This window comes from Budorcas taxicolor, chromosome 24 (assembly GCF_023091745.1).
Source record: "Budorcas taxicolor isolate Tak-1 chromosome 24, Takin1.1, whole genome shotgun sequence".
Taxonomy (NCBI): Eukaryota; Metazoa; Chordata; class Mammalia; order Artiodactyla; family Bovidae; genus Budorcas; species Budorcas taxicolor.
The window spans coordinates 25,005,452-25,022,905 of record NC_068933.1 but is presented as its reverse complement, the minus strand read 5'-3'; the positions used below and the strand labels follow the sequence as shown (position 1 = coordinate 25,022,905).

General features: G+C 54.4%; 1 protein-coding gene across 1 annotated transcript; it reads left to right on the top strand.

Moving 5' to 3' along the window:
• The first annotated feature begins 1,574 nt into the window (after positions 1-1,574).
• DUSP4 (dual specificity phosphatase 4) lies at positions 1,575-14,430 on the top strand. The gene is made up of 4 exons (XM_052661494.1): positions 1,575-2,007; positions 12,076-12,221; positions 13,188-13,407; positions 14,045-14,430. The coding sequence occupies exons 1-4, from the start codon at positions 1,575-1,577 to the stop codon at positions 14,428-14,430; spliced, it is 1,185 nt and encodes a 394-aa protein (XP_052517454.1).
• The last annotated feature ends 3,024 nt before the right edge of the window (positions 14,431-17,454 follow it).

Sequence of the window (17,454 nt, the reverse complement as noted above, 5' to 3'; positions counted from 1 at the left end):
CGGACCGGGAAAGACGGACGCAAAGAAACTCGAATCGGCCCTGGGATGTATTAAATTCTTTACGCGTCAATTTCTCGGGGTCTAGTTTCGCACCAAATGTGGACCCTAATTGTCATTTCCTGAGAGACAATTCACACGAGTACCAGAGGCGTGAGGACTTCTCCAAAAGCCGAAAATGTCTGTCCCCCACCCCCTATCAGGGTTAAATAAACATCTTTAGGAAGCGTGGAAGGGAGTGGCACTCCGCCTTCCTCCTTGGGAACAACATTCCGGATCCAATTAATGTCTCCCTCTGGGTCATAAAGCAACAAACTCAACACTTCACTCCTATTACCGGGCTTCGGGGCGCGAGGGCTTTCTCTTTCATCTTCTGGATTCGGGTTTGCCCACGTTCCTCGGGAAGCTATAAAACTGATTTAATATCTTAAGATGAAAATCGATCAGGCTAAGGCAGAAGCTAAAGTCTGAGGAACTGCAATTGAAAAAAAAAAAGCCAAAAACGCCTGGCGGGCTGAATGCGCTCCGAAAGGCTGGGGCGAGGAGGGCCTGGCTGGGCCGGCTGCGATGCGGCATTTCCTAGTTCCCTTGGGTACTAGGGGGCCACCTGCGAGGCGGGCAAGCGGGAAGCGCGGAGGTAAACCGGAGTGAAAGCTCAAAACCGAGTCCGGCCCTCCGCTAGGCCAGCTTCTCGGCTGGCGATTTTTTCCCGCGGATCATCGCCGCCACCACCGAGGCGGGGGTGCAGTGGCTGCAAGGCAACTCGGGTCGGGCTGGACGCGCGCGGAGGCAGGGGAGAGGCGCCGCCACGCTCCATTCACAAAGTCCCGGCGCAGCCGCTCGCCAGCGGGTCGGAGGCCTCCTCCCTCTTCCTCTAGGTCTCGGTTTTATGAATGGGCCTGGCGGCGACCGCCGCGCGCCCTGTTTACTCCGCTCTTTGTGACGTCGCGTCCCCGTGACCAGGAGCGAGCGGCCGGCACTCCATTCACTCGCTGGGGCGCGCGGAGGAGGTGGGGCCGGAGGGGCGGGGGGAGCCGCCAGGGGGCGGGGCGCGGGCGCGGGGGGCGGGGCAGGGCTCGCGGCCGAGAATGGAAAGAGGCGGAGCCTCGCGAGGTAGTAATGCATCTGCCCCCTCCCGCGCGAGAGCCGAGGAACATTAATAAATCTATACGCGGAGGAGAGGAAACTCTGGCTGGGGCAGAGCGCGGAGCTCCGGCAGTTCGTGGGGGAACCGCGGCCGGAACGGCAGCGCAACGGGCAAAATACAATAGAGGCGACAACAGGAGGGAGCCCTCGTACCTCTCCCGTAAACACACTACTCCACTGCCACCTCCCCCTTGCCATCGTGCTGCCCGGCGCCCGAGGCCGCCCGGACTGCTATGTAACTGAGAAGCTGCGGGAGAAAGGGGAAGCCGGGAGAAGAGGTTCGCCAGTGAGAGCCCCTAGGGGCCAAGTTTGAGGCCGCTTCTGCCCGCGCGCGCCCTTTCGTAGCCCCCCGCTCACCCCTTCCTGGAGCCCAGCTCGCCCGGGCGTCCTTCGCCTCCTTGCGTGTCCAACAGACGCGGTTCCCGGCGACCATGGTGACCGTGGACGAGCTGCGGGAGATGGACTGCAGCGTGCTCAAAAGGCTGATGAACCGGGACGAGAACGGCGGCGGCGCGGGCGGCAGCGGCAGCCACGGCGCCCTGGGGCTGCTGAGCGGCGGCAAGTGCCTGCTGCTGGACTGCAGACCGTTCCTGGCGCACAGCGCGGGCTACATCCGAGGCTCGGTCAACGTGCGCTGCAACACCATTGTGCGGCGGCGGGCTAAGGGCTCTGTGAGCCTGGAGCAGATCCTGCCCGCCGAGGAGGAGGTGCGCGCCCGCCTGCGCTCCGGCCTCTACTCCGCCGTCATCGTCTACGACGAGCGCAGCCCGCGCGCCGAGAGCCTCCGCGAGGACAGCACCGTGTCGCTGGTGGTGCAGGCGCTGCGTCGCAACGCCGAGCGCACCGACATCTGCCTACTGAAAGGTAAACGCGGGCGCTGGGCGCGAGCTGGAGGGTCGGTGTGGCGGGGCTGGGCGGCCTGCGCGTTAGTGGGCAGGAGAAGAGGTGCCTGGGGGGGGGGACTCGTGGCTGCGGGATGCCCCCCAAACGCTTTGTGCGTGTTGGTGTGCGCGCTGGTGTGCAAGGGTTCTGTGCGTTTGTGTGCAAGCGCGAGCTCCTGAAGTCCTCAGAGACGGTGAGGGCTCAGTCACCTGCAATTCCAGACCCTTCCCGGCGATTCTGCATTTGTTTACATCCACTAACGGTCTGGCATTGCGGGAGAAGCGACTCAGCAGCTTTTCCACCTTCGAGTCCAGGGAAGTGCTCTCAAGTGCCACTACACGGGAGGTGGGGGATAGGTTAGGCCTGTTGGTTTGGCATGGCCGGGTCCCGCACCGAATCCGATTACGAGATTCCGAGACGTGGGGAAGAGAGGGAAGGGGGGCGGGGTGAGCGCTAGGGTGTGATCGGTTCTGCGGCTCCTGCTGGAAACCAACCGTTCATAAATGCAAAATCGAGGATCAGCTTGCGGGCTTGGTGTGGAGTAAATCCATATCTCCTCTCCTGCTGCCCAATTCCGAGCTCCACCAGGAAGGGTGGCCAAACCCTCCCGCCTCGGGCTAGACCTAGGCTCCGGAGACGGAGGCGGGAGGTCCGAGTATTTGAGGGTGTCGCCAAGCGGGATGGGGCCTCTTAAATGAAGGTAGCTGAGAAGTAACGACCTTTTGTTCAGACTCAAGACTGTCAGATGGCCGCGCGTGCTTAAGTGCGAAACTCTAGGGAAGGGGAGATCTTATCAAATCTGCAAGTCGAAAACTCCAAAAGGGCCGAAGGCTACCCAAGCACCTGGAAGGACCCGGGCGCAGGCCGCACCTGCCCGGCCAGGCCGGGAGCGGGCGAGTCGCTGGGGCCCTGCGGCGCTGCGCCCCTTCCACCCGCGCCGCATTCCGTGCATTCCTTACCCCGCTGCGGGTCCTGGCCGCCCCAGGACCCGAGGGAGGCGTTTCGTACCCCCGCCATCAAAGGGCCGCCCCTTTCCCTGCCGGCGTCCCCAGCCCCTTCCCTCCTGCCCTTCCTCTCCGGACCGGCTCACCAGAGAGGAAGGGAGATGGGGCGGGAGGTGCGGCGGCGGAAACCTCTCCCCACCGCCCCTTCCAAAAGGCACGACCACACCGCTCGGTGCCGGCGGGTCGGGCTGGCCCCTGTGAACAGCGGGGGGCTTTGTTCTCGGCAGTTGTTTCCTGGCCATTTGACCTGTCAGCTGCTGGGGAAATACTGCTGTTGACCTTTGGTTGAACCACTAAGGCGATTTTGCTGATTTTTCTTTCTTCGCGAGGGCGGCCTCTGGCACCTCTGATTGGGCCCAGCGCTCCTCCCTTCTCCTCCTAGCGCTTTAAGGGAAAGTGCCAGGAAGGGCCTTGCACCGGAAGGACCAGGCGCTAAGCGAGGCGACCTGGGCGCAGGGGCCTAGGGGCCCCGGGCGCCGAGGTGCGCCGGGAGCCCGGCGGCCCCGGACCGGGTGGAGCGCGGGGATGGGGTCCCCGCGGTTGAGCACGCCGCTCGTCCTCCTCTGCGTGGTGCTGGCGCACGTAAGGACAGTGAGAGAAATTTCTCTAGGACGAAAGCCCCTTTGAGTGGCCAGGGCTGGCCGCGGTGTCCTCCGAGCTCTGCTCACCTCGGTCACTCTGGATTTGGACCTCGATCGCACGCCTGCCTACTCGGCCTCGGAACCTGGGACCCTTCTCTAGGCGGAGCGGACGCACGTGGCGTCTGGGTTCGTTTTGTTTTCTTTTTTTCCTGGAAGAAATCCAGAGAGGACCGCCCTAGGGTTTCCGGGCGCGCACTGAGGCCCGGCTCCCGGCGAGAGAAGCAGATTTTTAAGGTTCCCTCCTCCGGCTCACGGCACCTGCCTGGTTCCCCCGAATCCCGCCGGGAGAGCCCGTAGCCAGATCTGTACCGAGAGCCGCCCCGCGGGCCGGCCGCCGGGCGCGAGGCAAATGCTGGTCTGTAGGGTCGGCAGTCCCCTGGCGGTTGGCGAGGTGCCTGGCCGAAGGAAAAGGAGCGCTTTAAGGGCTCTTTCTTCCCGAGGCCTGCACTGCCTCCTGTTGTCTCACCCGGCGTGCGCAGGGGCGGACCGCTCGCTGCCTCTCCAAGACCGCATCCTCTGAGCTGGGGAGGGCATGGCCTGGGCTTGGGGTCCAACTTTTCTTTACAGGCCCTCCCGGGAGGGGCCAGGAGAGGTTCAGCTGGGTCTTTCTAGGCAAAGGGAGCCTGCCTTTGGACGCAACCGCCGCCTAAAGAGGGAGGGTATCTCCTTCCAGCTTGTTCTGCAGTGGTGATAGAACATCTTTGAGGTTAACTGGTTCAAATACTATTCAGCTCAGCTTATTTTCATTTAGGTGCTAAACAGAGGCGGTCTTCACACAGTTCCTCTTCCTTCTCCTAGCCTTCCCCTGCAAAGGAATCCCCCAGTGAGGGCAGAAGGAAATGGGCTCCTTTGGCGCTGCGGGGAGATGCGCCTGGGGGCGGACAGTGCAGACGCCAGCGGAACAGCAGGAAACGTGGGTTCCTCGCAGGAGGCCCTGGGGGCAGGAAACTAAAGGGAAACGGGAGGAGACAAGCCCCTTAGATTTATCTTTATTAAATACCTGAATTGATTAGGTGTTGGGTAATTTGGATGATTCTCCTCCCTCCCCAATTTGTTCCTTTTATTTTGCAGCCAGTGGGGCCTTCTGTGCATCCATTCATGTGTGGTGGTGGATGTGCAGTAAAAGTGGTCAGACATTAAGCCGTGGAAAACTGTTGATATCTGCCATCCTGGGGGGACAGGAAATACAGCCGGATATTTTCAGAGGTTCTATTACCCTTCCTGGTCACAAGCTATGACTTTTACCAATTAACTGGGTTTAAACAGCAGATTTTTCTATTTCTGCCACTTTGAAGGGCAGTTGGTTATATTACAGGTAGTTAATAACTAATACCACAGGCAAGAATTCATAGCTTTACTTAAGATTAAGGCAATGCTAGCTGGCCTTTACAATTCCTAATAATACTCAAGGTTTGCTAAAAGCAGTAACCCAAATCACTACATTTTCTGGTCCTTTGGCTAGTTAATCTTCCCACTGGGGTAAAACTCGTTTTATTGAAAACGCTGTAAGGCATTTTGGGACAGTTTAGAGATTTCAGCTTTTCAGATTTAATTATAGTACATATCTCTTTTGAAATCCCTTTCTCTTTCCTTCATAGATCCTTAGATTAGGGTTTTAGACCCCTTCCGCCCAGTAGAGAAAGACAAAAAAAGCATTTTCGTACCTTAATAGAAGTCATTCTTTACTTCCCACATCCCCCCAACAAGAGATCAGTCTGTTACACAGAAGATTTCAGGTATAAAAACATTATCTTACTTTTTCTTCTGTCTAAAGTTCTTCTCAGCCTGCGACCTTTGTCAGTTCTTACTCAAGTTCTGATATAAAAGCCGTCCTGGAGCTGTTTTGAGAAATTGGGAAGATCAGTATACTGCAGCTTCTCCTTCCAGGTTGGCAGTCACATACCCGACAGTCCCCAAGCCTGATCGTAGAGACCTGACATGATAGCTTCCGTGTGATCAGCGACTGAGGCCCATCCTGAGAGCTATGGGCAGAGGTCAGGTGGCTGTGTTCCATCTTTTCTCTTTCTGTGTCCATCTGCCCTGCCCATCCTCCTTTCCAGGTCAGTGGCACCAAATGGCAGAGTCCTGGGGGATGTTAAGGGCAGCTCTTTCACCCAAAGGCAAAAAGAATGGCTTTTCTCCTTGCATACAGGACACAATACCCATGACAGCGGAGAACTGTTAGAATTAGAAATATAAAAATAAAGGTAGGTCTTAAGGGAAATTCCTAACCCATGGTGTGAGACTTTAAAGAATTATAAAGAATGAGGCAAAGTCACTACTCTTTGCATCATCTGCACTGGATGGTTCCAGTCCACAAAAGCAACTAAAGACAGGGCCTAGGTGTCAACTGAGAGTGACAGCCTTATTGTCAGGAAGTCCATCTCAGCTCCTTTGGGCTTGTCTTGGATGCTTATAGGAAAGGCAGGCTGCCCTTCCCCAAGGTGGGCTGCACAGAGAACTCAGAGAGGAGAAAGGGTGGCTTTTTTAAAGAGCCAAGGAATTCCTTTAAAAAAATCAGAACATCCGAAACCAGATAGCTGGTTTCCTCCCTGGAAGGCAGTTTCCGTTTAACAAAGAGGAAGTTGGGGAGGAAGAAATGGAGACTAGATGGAAGCCAGATTGCTGAAGGGAGCAGATGGCAGAGAAGGACCGGGAGGGGCTGCAAACGAGATCCAGCCGCGAGTGTGACCTCGGGTGTCCAGCCAGCTGCCTGGGACACCAGAGGTGTCAGACCCAGGACCCGGAGGTCTCAGCCAGTAACCCCGAGGTGAGGAGCCCATATATGTAAACCAGAAGTCTTGGAAGTTCTCAAAGCCAAAGGACCTTCAGATGTCCCCAGACTTTGCCTGCTGTTTGCTTGATATTGATAAGACGTCCCAGGACAGCAAGGCCATGAGCCCTGTTTGTGAACAGGTTGATATTGTGAGTGTAGAGAGGGTAACAGGGAAAAAGTGGCAGCCACGTTAAGAGCCGCGATCATCGTCACCACCAAAAGGCTGTCCTTCCCATCACAGACCCCTTTAAGAGTCCTGCAGTGCTGACGGGCACTGCAGCAGCCTGCCCTTTCAAAGGACTTTCTCTCACATCTCCCCCGCCCCGCCTGCATGAGCAGGGGGCCAGCCAGTTTCACAGTTTCTGTCAACTTTGAAAACTGCCTCGCTGTCCCTGTGAGAAGACGAAAAGAACACCAAGTTGAACCGTAGGCGTAGCTATTCCTCAAGGAAGTTGGGTAGAAAATTATAGTCCTTTCTGCCCCGCCCCCCCCCCCCCCCCCCCCCCGACGCTCCGGTTTTTAAATTAAGATGAGAAAATGAGAGCTTTAAGGCTAGAAGGTATATTATTAAATAAGAACATGGGAAAAACAGGTCAAAATTAGTCAGCATATCTGTTACCAAATTACATGCGACAGGACGTAAGGAAAAAAAACGGTGGGAATTCACTGGCGAATGTGTTGTGAGATTGTGTTCAGAAGGTGGAAATACACAGGTCTGATGGAAATATACCTGCTGTCAGTTGGTAGTCGGCAAGTCAGTTCATGACCAGTTAGGAGCACAGAATGTTGGAACTTCGAGATAATAGCGTCTGGAGTCCTTGCATTCTGAGGGTGGAAAACGGGGCTTAGGAGGGGATGTGTCTATTCCAGCTCCCCCAGTCAGAGCTGGGGCTTCTCTACACCCGTCTGCCTCCGCCCCCCACCCCGCATAGCTCCAAGGCCCCAGGATGGAAGCTCCCCCATCCCACTCCGCCGTGTCTACAGTGGCAATAAACTTTTCCTCGCATGAGTTCTAGATAAAGCTTGGAGGTTGAAATCTAGCTCTTGGGACTTCCCTGGTGGTCCAGTGGCTAAGACTGTGCACTCCCAGTACAGGCAGCACAGGTTCTATCCCTGGTCGGGGAACTAAGATCCCACATGCTGCAGGATGTGGTCAGAGATGAAAAAATACAAGTAAATCTCGCTCTTGCTGAAAGGGTCGTGGCTAAGGTACCTGCACAGATGTGAGCTGGGGAGGCAGGCACTGAGGAGAGAGGCTGGGAACAGTCATCTTCACTGCCGCCCTCCGTAAGAAACTGAGTTTCGTTTCCATCAGGACCTAGTATAGGGCTTCTCTATATACTTCTAGAGGAGCTGACCTTTTTTAAAAAGTGAAATGATGCATGTGTTTATTACATAATTTGAGCTCTTAAAACACACTTTCCCCCAAGAGATGTAAGACTTGAGTGGTGTCCTGCAGCAGCTCACGGCCTGGCCAGGTGTCTGTCACCCTCGACTGGGCTCCTGCCTCACTGCAGCACGTGCTGTGTACAGTCTGGGAGAAGAGCCAGCAAGTGCCTTTAAGTGCCAGGGGAGTCCCTGTGATGGGGACCATCACTGTGAAACCAGAGTGCCATGAAACCATACCCTCTATAAATGCAGGTTGGTTTTATTCTGTTTCATTAAATTAAAAAAAAAGATGCTGGTCAGGACTCCTCCATAACTACCTGGAGTTCGAAAAGCATTGGAGAGAAGCAGAGTCCAGTGAAATGTCAGCAGTGCCCTGTTCACCTTCTTATTTCTGCATCAAAATTCTTTCCTAGAGTGATGAACCACTGAGGGGGGCCAGCCCTTAGAGAAGGGTCACTGGAGGAGCAGCGGTGGGCAAGCACCAGGACAGGCTCCTGATGACCAGGTTCCAAGTGACTTTGAGGCCCCTTCTGGAGAAGGCAGTGGCACCCCACTCCAGTCCTCTTGCCTGGAAAATCCCATGGACGGAGGAGCTTGGTGGGCTGCAGTCTGTGGGGTCGCTAAGAGTCAGACACGACTGAGCCACTTCACTTTCTCTTTTTACCTTCATGCATTGGAGAAGGAAATGGCAACCCACTCCAATGTTCTCGCCTGAAGAATCCCAGGGGCGGGGAGCCTGGTGGGCTGCCATCTATGGGGTCGCACAGAGTTGGACACAACTTAAGTGACATAGTGGCAGCTGCAGCCGCTGTGGGCTGAATGCCCTTACTTGGGGGCCGCCATGCAATTCAGTTTTCTCTTCTGTTAAATTGGGGCTTGACACGTCTTCCTCCAGGGCTGCTGGTTGGATACCAGGGTGGGAAGAGCCTGACACATAATGAACATCTCCTTTTAAGAGGGTCTGTCATTTTTATTAACCTGGATCGGAGTGTGACCTTGTGCGGCATGGACTGAATGGCCCCTGACCTGCACTCCTGTATCTGCAGTGCATCACCCAGGAGCTCCCGACCCCACGAGGGTGTGTTCTGCTCATCCGAGGTCCTGGTCTGACTGCAGCTCCTGGGCCCCAGAAGGAGGTCCTTTGCTGATGCTTCTTGTAACTGCCAGTCACAGATCCCCCCAAAGCTAGTGATGGCTCCGGAGGGAAATCCTTTCCATTGCTCCCATGTCAGGGACACCACCCTCCCTTTGCTCCTGTCTCCAGAGCGAAAGAACTTTGCAGTAATCATTTTGCTGCTTTGTTGTAATGGTGCCTTTTCCTGACCACTACTATCTCTCTGTCCTGTTACGTGCAGCCTTGGGGAGATGACAGAGAGCCCCCCCTTCAAGCCTGGTCTGGTCTCTGGGCCCACCTGCACCCTCTCCCATTCCCCACACCGGCCACACCCCCAGGGTCAGCTGCAGGCTGGGGACCCCTCCAGGGTTCTGCTGCTCCCTGGGGATTGATTGATGGTCAGCCCTGGAGGTAGCAGATGTCCTTGACTGGGCAGGGGACGTGGGACGCAGGAAGTGCCTGGTACCTGTTCTTCTGCTGCCTAACTACCAGCTCTCCAGATGCCCACTGGAAAAAAGAAGGAAAGCCCAGGAGGAGAAAGTGTGAGAAGTTGCCAGTGAAGCTGGAGTCCCCTTAGGTACCGAAGAAGGAAATGTTCATTGCGTGTCTCCCTGGGGCCAGGCACAGCACACTGGCTGTTCCAGTCAGTCCCCACCAGAGACTCCCGGACTCCCGGCCTGGAAGTTTCATTACATTTTATAAATGAGGAGGAGGCTCAGAGAGGTTCAGTGATGTCTCCAGGCTGCACAGCCTATGATTCATTCACAGGGCTGGCATTTCAACTCAGAGCTGACTGCAAAGACGAGTCTCTTTCCCTTCCGTCTGGTGCCCTGGTCCGTGCCTTCTCAGCAACGGGAAGTACGTTCTTTCTACCACTGAGGTTCCTTGGCTCCTTCAGCCCTAAGGGCTACTGCTTCTCTATGACCTTGGAGCTTTGCCCTGACCTGCCTGTGACTCTGCTGGCCTGCCCATCCAGGTGATGAGCTTTTTGGAGGGCACCCCTCAACGTCATGCATCTCTTTGAGATGTATTTTAATGTTCAAGTTATGTAATAAACACACAGATCCTTTCACTCAATTTTTCAGATCCTCTAGAATTACAAAGCATCAAGTGATGGTATTTCATATAGACGACCCACTTCTCCTTTTATTTTCTCCAAAGGGCAGCATTTCCTGAAGTTTCCATCTCAGAGGCCTGTCACAGGGGCTTCAGCTAAAGGCACTTGCCGGCTCTCATTGCTTATAGCCTCCGTTTGGGGCGGAAGCGTTGGCAGGTTTATAGGCGAAAGGGAGGGCTGCTCCTGACAAGAGGTCCACTCAGGCCCGTAGCACCTCTGAAGAGGGCAGGACTGGGCCTCCAGCAGGTTTTCCCTCCAGGGAGTCTGGTCATTATGACTCAGCAGAGCCAGGGCCTGTGACCAGAGAAATGGCCATTTATAGCCTGGGGGAGGGAAACCAGGAGCCTCCCGCTCAGAGAGGAAAAAATGTCTGCCCTGTTCCTGGAAGCCTTATGATGTGGCAAACGATCATTTTCTTTCCCCTCCGAAGTGGTGGTGTCAAGGAATTGACTAACCGTCACATGTTGGAAAACTGCTTTGAATGGTAGGGATAGAGAGCAATGGCACCCACCCTGTCGCTTAGTCATAAAGGTGTAAAGGGCCAGCTGCCTACGTGACCATCCGTTGAGCGGTTGTTCCACAGCCTGCAGACCCTACTGAGTTAATTTATAATCTCTTATTGGTCGAATAGAAACTGCAAAATAAAAATACAAGCAGGGGTCTTCTCTCTTGGTCCAGGGGTTGAGACGTCACCTTCCAGTGCAGGGGGCGCAGGTGTGATTCCCCTGATTGGGGAGCTGAGATCCCACGTGCCTCAGGGCCGAGAAACCAAAACACAGAACAGAGGCAGTGCACGCATGCTCAGTTGTGTTCAACTCTTTGTGACGCCGTGGACTGTAGCTGGCCAGGCTCCTCCATCCGTGGGACTCTCCAGGCAAGAATACTGGAGTGAGTTGCCATGCCCTCCTGCAGGGGATCTTCCTGACCCAGGGATTGAACCTGCGTGCGTCTCCTGCACTGCAGACAGGTTCTTTACCACTGTGCCACCTGGGAAGCCCCCCAAACACATCCAGTCAAGACTCCAGAAATGGTCCACATCAAAACAAAAACCTACAACAACAACAAAAAATTTAAAAAAACAAAAAAACAAGCAGGGCCAAACCTTGACAATAATAGATGGTAGGTTTCCCGAAAAGCAAAGTCCCAGAGTGCACAAGAAAATCAGAGACACAGGCCAACTGTCTCCTCTTGGTGTGTTTCCCTGCCCGCCTCCACCTGCGTCTCTGCCCACCCCTGCGCAGCCGCCCTTGACTGAGTGCCACTAATGCTACTCCACAGAAGTTGGCCATTGGTCTCCTTTTACTTAAACGACCTCCCTTCCCCGGAAGATGATTCCGCAGAGAACCATTCCAGGGCTTAGCAACTCTCAGGTCAGGAAATCCTCCCGTGCCCCAAACCTGGATGAGGCAAGAGGGATTTGTTTAGATTTAAGCCCGTTTCCTCTCGTTTTGGCCCCTTGTTGATGGAACAGATGTTCATGAGGCTGTGTGGTTGGCATCTGTTCTGTTGCTGAGGTCCAGAAGGGCTGGTGCCAGGATAATAGTTTTTTTTATTCTTTCCCACACTGGAGAACCTCTCTAAAAGAAGAGCTGGAGGTGGGGGATGACAGACATCTTTGTGGGTCCCAGGACTCAATTGTGGCCTCATGGAAACCCCTAGGGGCTCTTCCCTCTTTCTTTGTCATCACTGTAAAGAAAGCATTCCTTCTTCATCTCCCCCTGCACATCCTCCTTTGTGTATCTGCATTCTAAACCGAAGTCTTGTCCCTAAAGCTTTTCTTCCAGCTTTAGGATGCGTTCTTCCCCAAGGCAGTCTCCCCATCTCTGGAAGAAGGGCTCCTTAGCCATTATCTCTGGGCCCACAGCGCCACCCAGTGGCCAATATAGGTGCAACCAGCCCTAGCTTCCCAACAGCTCTCCTCTGTGAAGCGTAGGGTTCAAGTTCTCCCCTGGTTTGGTTTCCTGCTTGTTCAGTGACCCCATTAACCTGAGCATCTTTCTCCTTTACAGGTGGCTATGAGAGGTTCTCCTCCGAGTACCCAGAATTCTGTTCCAAGACCAAGGCTCTGGCAGCCATCCCACCTGCTGTGCCCCCAAGCACGGCGGAGTCTTTGGACCTGAGCTGCAGCTCCTGTGGAACCCCACTGCACGACCAGGTGCGGGCTGAGATCAGACTTCTGCTTGTCAGAGGCTCAGGACTCAGGGCCTCAATGCTGGGTGAATTGATGAACCCTGAGTGTTGGGATGCGACCTTAGGTGGAATCCATTATTCCTTTGAAATTCTTCCCCTTCCTTCTCTCATTACCCTTACTTAAAAAAAGAATGTAAAGACATAAGTCCCTGACTTTGCTCCCAGAGTTATGTGCAGACAAGCAAGGAGCCCAGAAGTGTGTGGGCTGCTCTGTGGGAAGCTGAGACCCCAGCCCTGGCTTACAACAGGCAGAGCTGTCCACCCCCCATACAAGCTAATCATAAATGCTAAGTGAACATCAGTGGACAACCAACCCTTCTAAGAAAACCAGCTCATGCCACTATGATTCTTACGAGCACGCCCCTTCCAGCCCTCTCCTTTAGACAGAGATGGAGTAAAATGATGGGGTCCCGCAACTCTGCTCCACAAACCCCACTTGTGTTGATCCGCCTCAAAATCGTGTCATTAGCAAAGCCAATGTAACCTCCTTTTGCCAGGATCCCTCCTCTTGTCTTTGAGGTTGCTGTGGCGTCTGTTTTTGATCTGCAGCAAGTAGCTTAGTGGTAGCAGGTGTAAGCTCCTCACATCACAAACGATGAACAAGGCCAGCATTGCGTCTTCTGCCTCACTGGTCACAGCGGGCGGGGGGGAGGTGGGCTGCTTGAACCAGAGAGGGGAGCCCAGCATCAAGGCAGAGCACAGCATCAAGGCCAGAGAGGTCCCGCTGAGCGCATCACTCCCTCCTGGAGCCCCAGCAGGACATGGGGAGACCTGGAGGGGCTGTGTCCACAGGCCATCTTCCCACGGCCCTTGACAGCAGCACCCCCACCCCAGACTGGCTCCCTCTGCCCGTCCCACCGTCCCAGCCCTCTGCCCCGCTGTTTTATACTTACGATGTTTGGGGGGGCCCCTTTGTTCTCCCCTTCTGCAGGGGGGTCCGGTGGAGATCCTGCCCTTCCTCTACCTTGGCAGTGCCTATCATGCGGCCCGCAGGGACATGCTGGATGCCCTGGGCATCACAGCCTTGCTGAACGTCTCCTCTGACTGCCCAAACCACTTCGAAGGACACTATCAGTACAAGTGTATCCCAGTGGAGGACAATCACAAGGCTGACATCAGCTCCTGGTTCATGGAGGCCATCGAGTACATCGGTAGGCTGGCCCTGGCCGGGGCGCTGGGTTCAGGGATGGGGCGCTGGGTGCAAGGCTGGCAGAGACAGGAAGCGAGGGAAGAAGGAACCACTTGGAGCTAGAGTGTTGAAGGAGGGACTTAGAAAGGGCCCTGCCCAGAGGGTGCCTGTTTTCCCTCTTTCTCAGTAGGAAGGCTGGCCGTTGGGGTGTTGAGTTGCCCAGGGGTAGGAAGATGGACTTATACAAACCGCAGGCACTGGTAGCTGATAGAGCCAAGAACTTTTGCCTTGGATGTCCCACCTGCCAAGCAGATAAGACTTAGGGGTGGAGAGGAAGACACAGAGAGAACTGGGTCATTGTTTTTGCTCCTGCAAATGAAAACCCCTCCGTGTGTGCTGGCACCGGGCTTTAGCATGTGTATTTCCTAAGCCCGGCACATTTGTCTGGTTAAGTCTCCAAAATAGCCTAGAACCGATGGCACTCCCTGGCCTGGTGGGTTTCCTCTCTCCTGGCCTCAGCCTCGGAAGGCTGTCCCTTCCGTGGTTCAGAGGGAGGGCCCCGACCAATGCTTCTCAGATCCTCCCCACAGCGCCCTCATCCCGCCCAGGGAAGGACAGGGACTTGGGGACACTAATGGGCGCGTGGCTCTCTGCCCCAGATGCGGTGAAGGACTGCCGCGGGCGCGTGCTGGTGCACTGCCAGGCTGGCATCTCCCGCTCGGCCACCATCTGCCTGGCCTACCTGATGATGAAGAAGCGTGTGCGGCTGGAGGAGGCCTTCGAGTTCGTCAAGCAGCGGCGGAGCATCATCTCGCCCAACTTCAGCTTCATGGGCCAGCTGCTGCAGTTCGAGTCGCAGGTGCTGGCCACGTCCTGCGCTGTGGAGGCCGCCAGCCCGTCGGGGCCCCTGCGCGAGCGGGGCAAGGCCACCCCCACGCCCACATCACAGTTTGTCTTCAGCTTCCCGGTCTCCGTGGGGGTGCACCCGGCCCCCAGCAGCCTGCCCTACCTGCACAGCCCCATCACCACCTCCCCCAGCTGTTAGAACCCTCAGAACGCCCCCCCCCACCCCCACACCAGCCCATGTCGGGTGGGGCCCGGTGGCCGGGTAGCAGGTCCGGACTGACCTGCAGGGGGCCTGGTGACCAAGCTCCTTCCATCCATCTCTCTTTGGCTGGGGCCAGCTAGAATGGCAATAAGGACCTCAAATACATATTTAAACGCAGACAAACAAAACACTCCAACTTAGAGCAATAACGGCTTCCTCGGCAGGCAGGGAAGAGACCTGGGTCTTGGTTTGTGTCAGTTTTACTTTTCAGATAGGAATTTCTTACCTCATTTTTTTTTTTTTCTTAAAGCAGTAAGGCTTGAAGCTAGGAAACCCACAGATCCTGGCAAATGTGCCCTCCTGGTTTTATTAAGGGGGGGTGGGGTGGTGGAGGGGAGGCAAAGGGCCAAAACCAAGTTGACCAGAAGTGCCTACTTCTGTGTGCTTGGTCCTTTTCTTGTTGTAGTTACAGGAATTATTATTATTTTTTTTTGAAGAAATCTTTTAGGACATGGTTTTCCTTTTTAAGTCACCATCAACCGGTGAATACTTATGCTTAATAATAAATAAAAGTATTTATTGAGAATTTCCTCAGAGTATGTAAGTACACAAAGTCTAGGGACCGTGACTTTAGAATATATTGATGTTGGTGTGGACCGGTGGAGCACAGAGCATGCAGACATCAATGCAGGGAGGTGGTGTGTTCGAGACGGCGTGACGATCAGCTTGCATTTGCTACTGCTAGGAAGGGGGCAGGGTGGGAGGAGGAGAAAAGGAAGCGAGGACGTTGTTAGCGTTGACCCTGGGTATCCGTGGGAGATTGGTTCCAGCACCCCCTCCTTCCATCGCGGATACCAGAACCTGTGGGTGTGTACATCTGCAGATAGCGCATTCTTGAATATGGACTGGAGACTATTTTTGAAGTTGGTTCTTGGGCACATGGACCACCGAAGCGATTTGAAACTGCAGCCATACAACCGTTTCGGATGATCAGTAACTCAGTTTGGCTGTGGAAGCGTTTTTCTCCTAGACCTGCCCGAGGACTTGAAAAATACCATATCGTGTAAGGTGCTCCTAAAAAAAACTGGGCGCAGATCGGATTTTCCTGCAGCGAAGCATTTGCCAAGGCCCTTGGGGAACCTAGCTAAGAAGAGATAGACCCGAAAGGGAAAGTGGAAGCGCCAATTTTTTTTTTTCCTCTTTTGCCTAAATCAGAGATTTTAATTTTAGGGGGTTTGCTTGGAATGAAGTATGCCAACAAATTCTTGTGATCTTAAAAGATTCCTGGTGTAGGTGGATATCTGTAAAGTGAATACGTGAATAAAAAGAAGGGCGTGGTGGACACCCCACTGGAGGTCCCGTGGAAGATTAGGACAGCAAGAGAGCGTGAGTGAGGAGTCAGGCAGACTCTTTGCAGGGAAGCTAGTTTCTGGATGGGCATTAGAGTGCCATAGCAGAATCCTTTCTTGAGATAATGCCGTTTTCAGGGGGCCTTTCCAAATAGAGGAGTGGCTTTTGGAACAAGGAGCAGGTGGGTTGGGCTTGGGGGGAGGGAGGAGGGAACTAACCATGGGTTATTTAACTTATAGTATTGTGGAACAGTGTTGTTACCCAGTGCCAGGTTAGCAGTAATTCCAAACTTGTCTAGAAATGAGAGCATGCTTTAGGTTTTGCTTTTGGGGGTTGTTTTGCCCTCTGAGGATCGAAGTGCTGCTCACCCATTGATAACTTCAAGCCTCGATGTCAGCATAGTGTCGGAATGCTCCTTCTTGTCCCCACGTCCCAGACAGGACTAGGTTCCTTGCTTCCTTCCATTAACGTGAACCTGGCATCATTTGTCCTACCTTTGTCAAGCCCTGTCTTGGGTGTGGCCAGAGTTCCCACTTATTGTTTTCAGAAAAGCCCAAGACCCCCTCCTTTGCTGGGAGCTGCTTGGCTGAACCCCTCCTGAAGACGTGGAGGGGTCAGGTTCATGACACTGGGCCTATTGAGACAGCTCAGCTAGACGTTCCCCTTGTCCTCCTTGATTCCTGGAAGTTGCTTCATGTTTTGTGATGAATTGCGGTCGAATGGGCTCCACCACTGTAAAAGTGTGGGTTCCCACAGACAGACAGGTCCGCAGGAGGGACTGCTTGAAGGGGGAGGGAAAGTAGCTTAGAACAGATTGACTTTTTACAGAATGAGTGTACATTTGCCAAAATCTGTGTGTCGTGCTTTCCCAGACTGGCTTCCAGCTGCCCAGACAGTCGGAGCCCAGGACCTGCCCCGACCGGGTCTCTTCCCTGCTTTCCAACTCAAGTCACGTATCACAGTGTCAAACCTCTATTTATAAAGCCATTTTCTTTGTACCTGATAAGAGTGTGAGTCCCCAGACCCTTAGAAATTCAATAGGAAATGGGCTTGATTGGAATTGGGGATTTGGGGTCACTGTCTACTTTTACCATCAGAAGCCTCTTTGATGAGTTGGAAGAAAGAGCTCTAATGAAGACGGCACCACGAGGTCCCTCCAAACGGCCACTGGGTTTCAACAGGTGTCTCTCCCATGAAGTGATTTCTGGTGACAAGCAATTTCCGTCGCAGTCAGAAAGCTTCGCCACTTTGATCCGTGGTGACCTGTGCTGTTGACCCACTGCGTCGTGTATAGAGACTGGAGGATGCTGCTGTTCCCTCCGGTGTCTTTGTGACCCCAGGGTGTGGGTGAGCCCTGCCCCCCCAATCAGTATTATACTGAAGCCACCTGTGAGCTGGTGGCAGGGAGCTCCCGGCCTTAGTCGTGGTCTCTGAGGCCATTTTCCTCAGATGTCCATCCTAGCCTGGTTCTTGAGAGTTGATTCTGATTCTATATGAGAAAAAAATCCAAAATTCTTGGGAAGATGGGCAGAGGGAGGTGGGATGGGTGATTTCAATGTGAGGGGAGGGGGCTGTGAGATCAGAGTTTGGCCACCAGCCTTTGTTGGTAAAGTAAGGGTTCGCCTTGGCTGCCCGTTAGCCCACACGAGGTACACCAGGAATTCTGGAGGA

Coding starts and splice junctions, on each gene's coding strand:
- DUSP4 (XM_052661494.1), top strand. CDS start 1,575: ATGGTGACCGTGGACGAGCTGCGGGAGATGGACTGCAGCGTGCTCAAA. Junction 12,222..13,187: donor GAACCCCACTGCACGACCAG/GTGCGGGCTGAG, acceptor CCCCTTCTGCAG/GGGGGTCCGGTGGAGATCCT. Junction 13,408..14,044: donor GGAGGCCATCGAGTACATCG/GTAGGCTGGCCC, acceptor TCTCTGCCCCAG/ATGCGGTGAAGGACTGCCGC.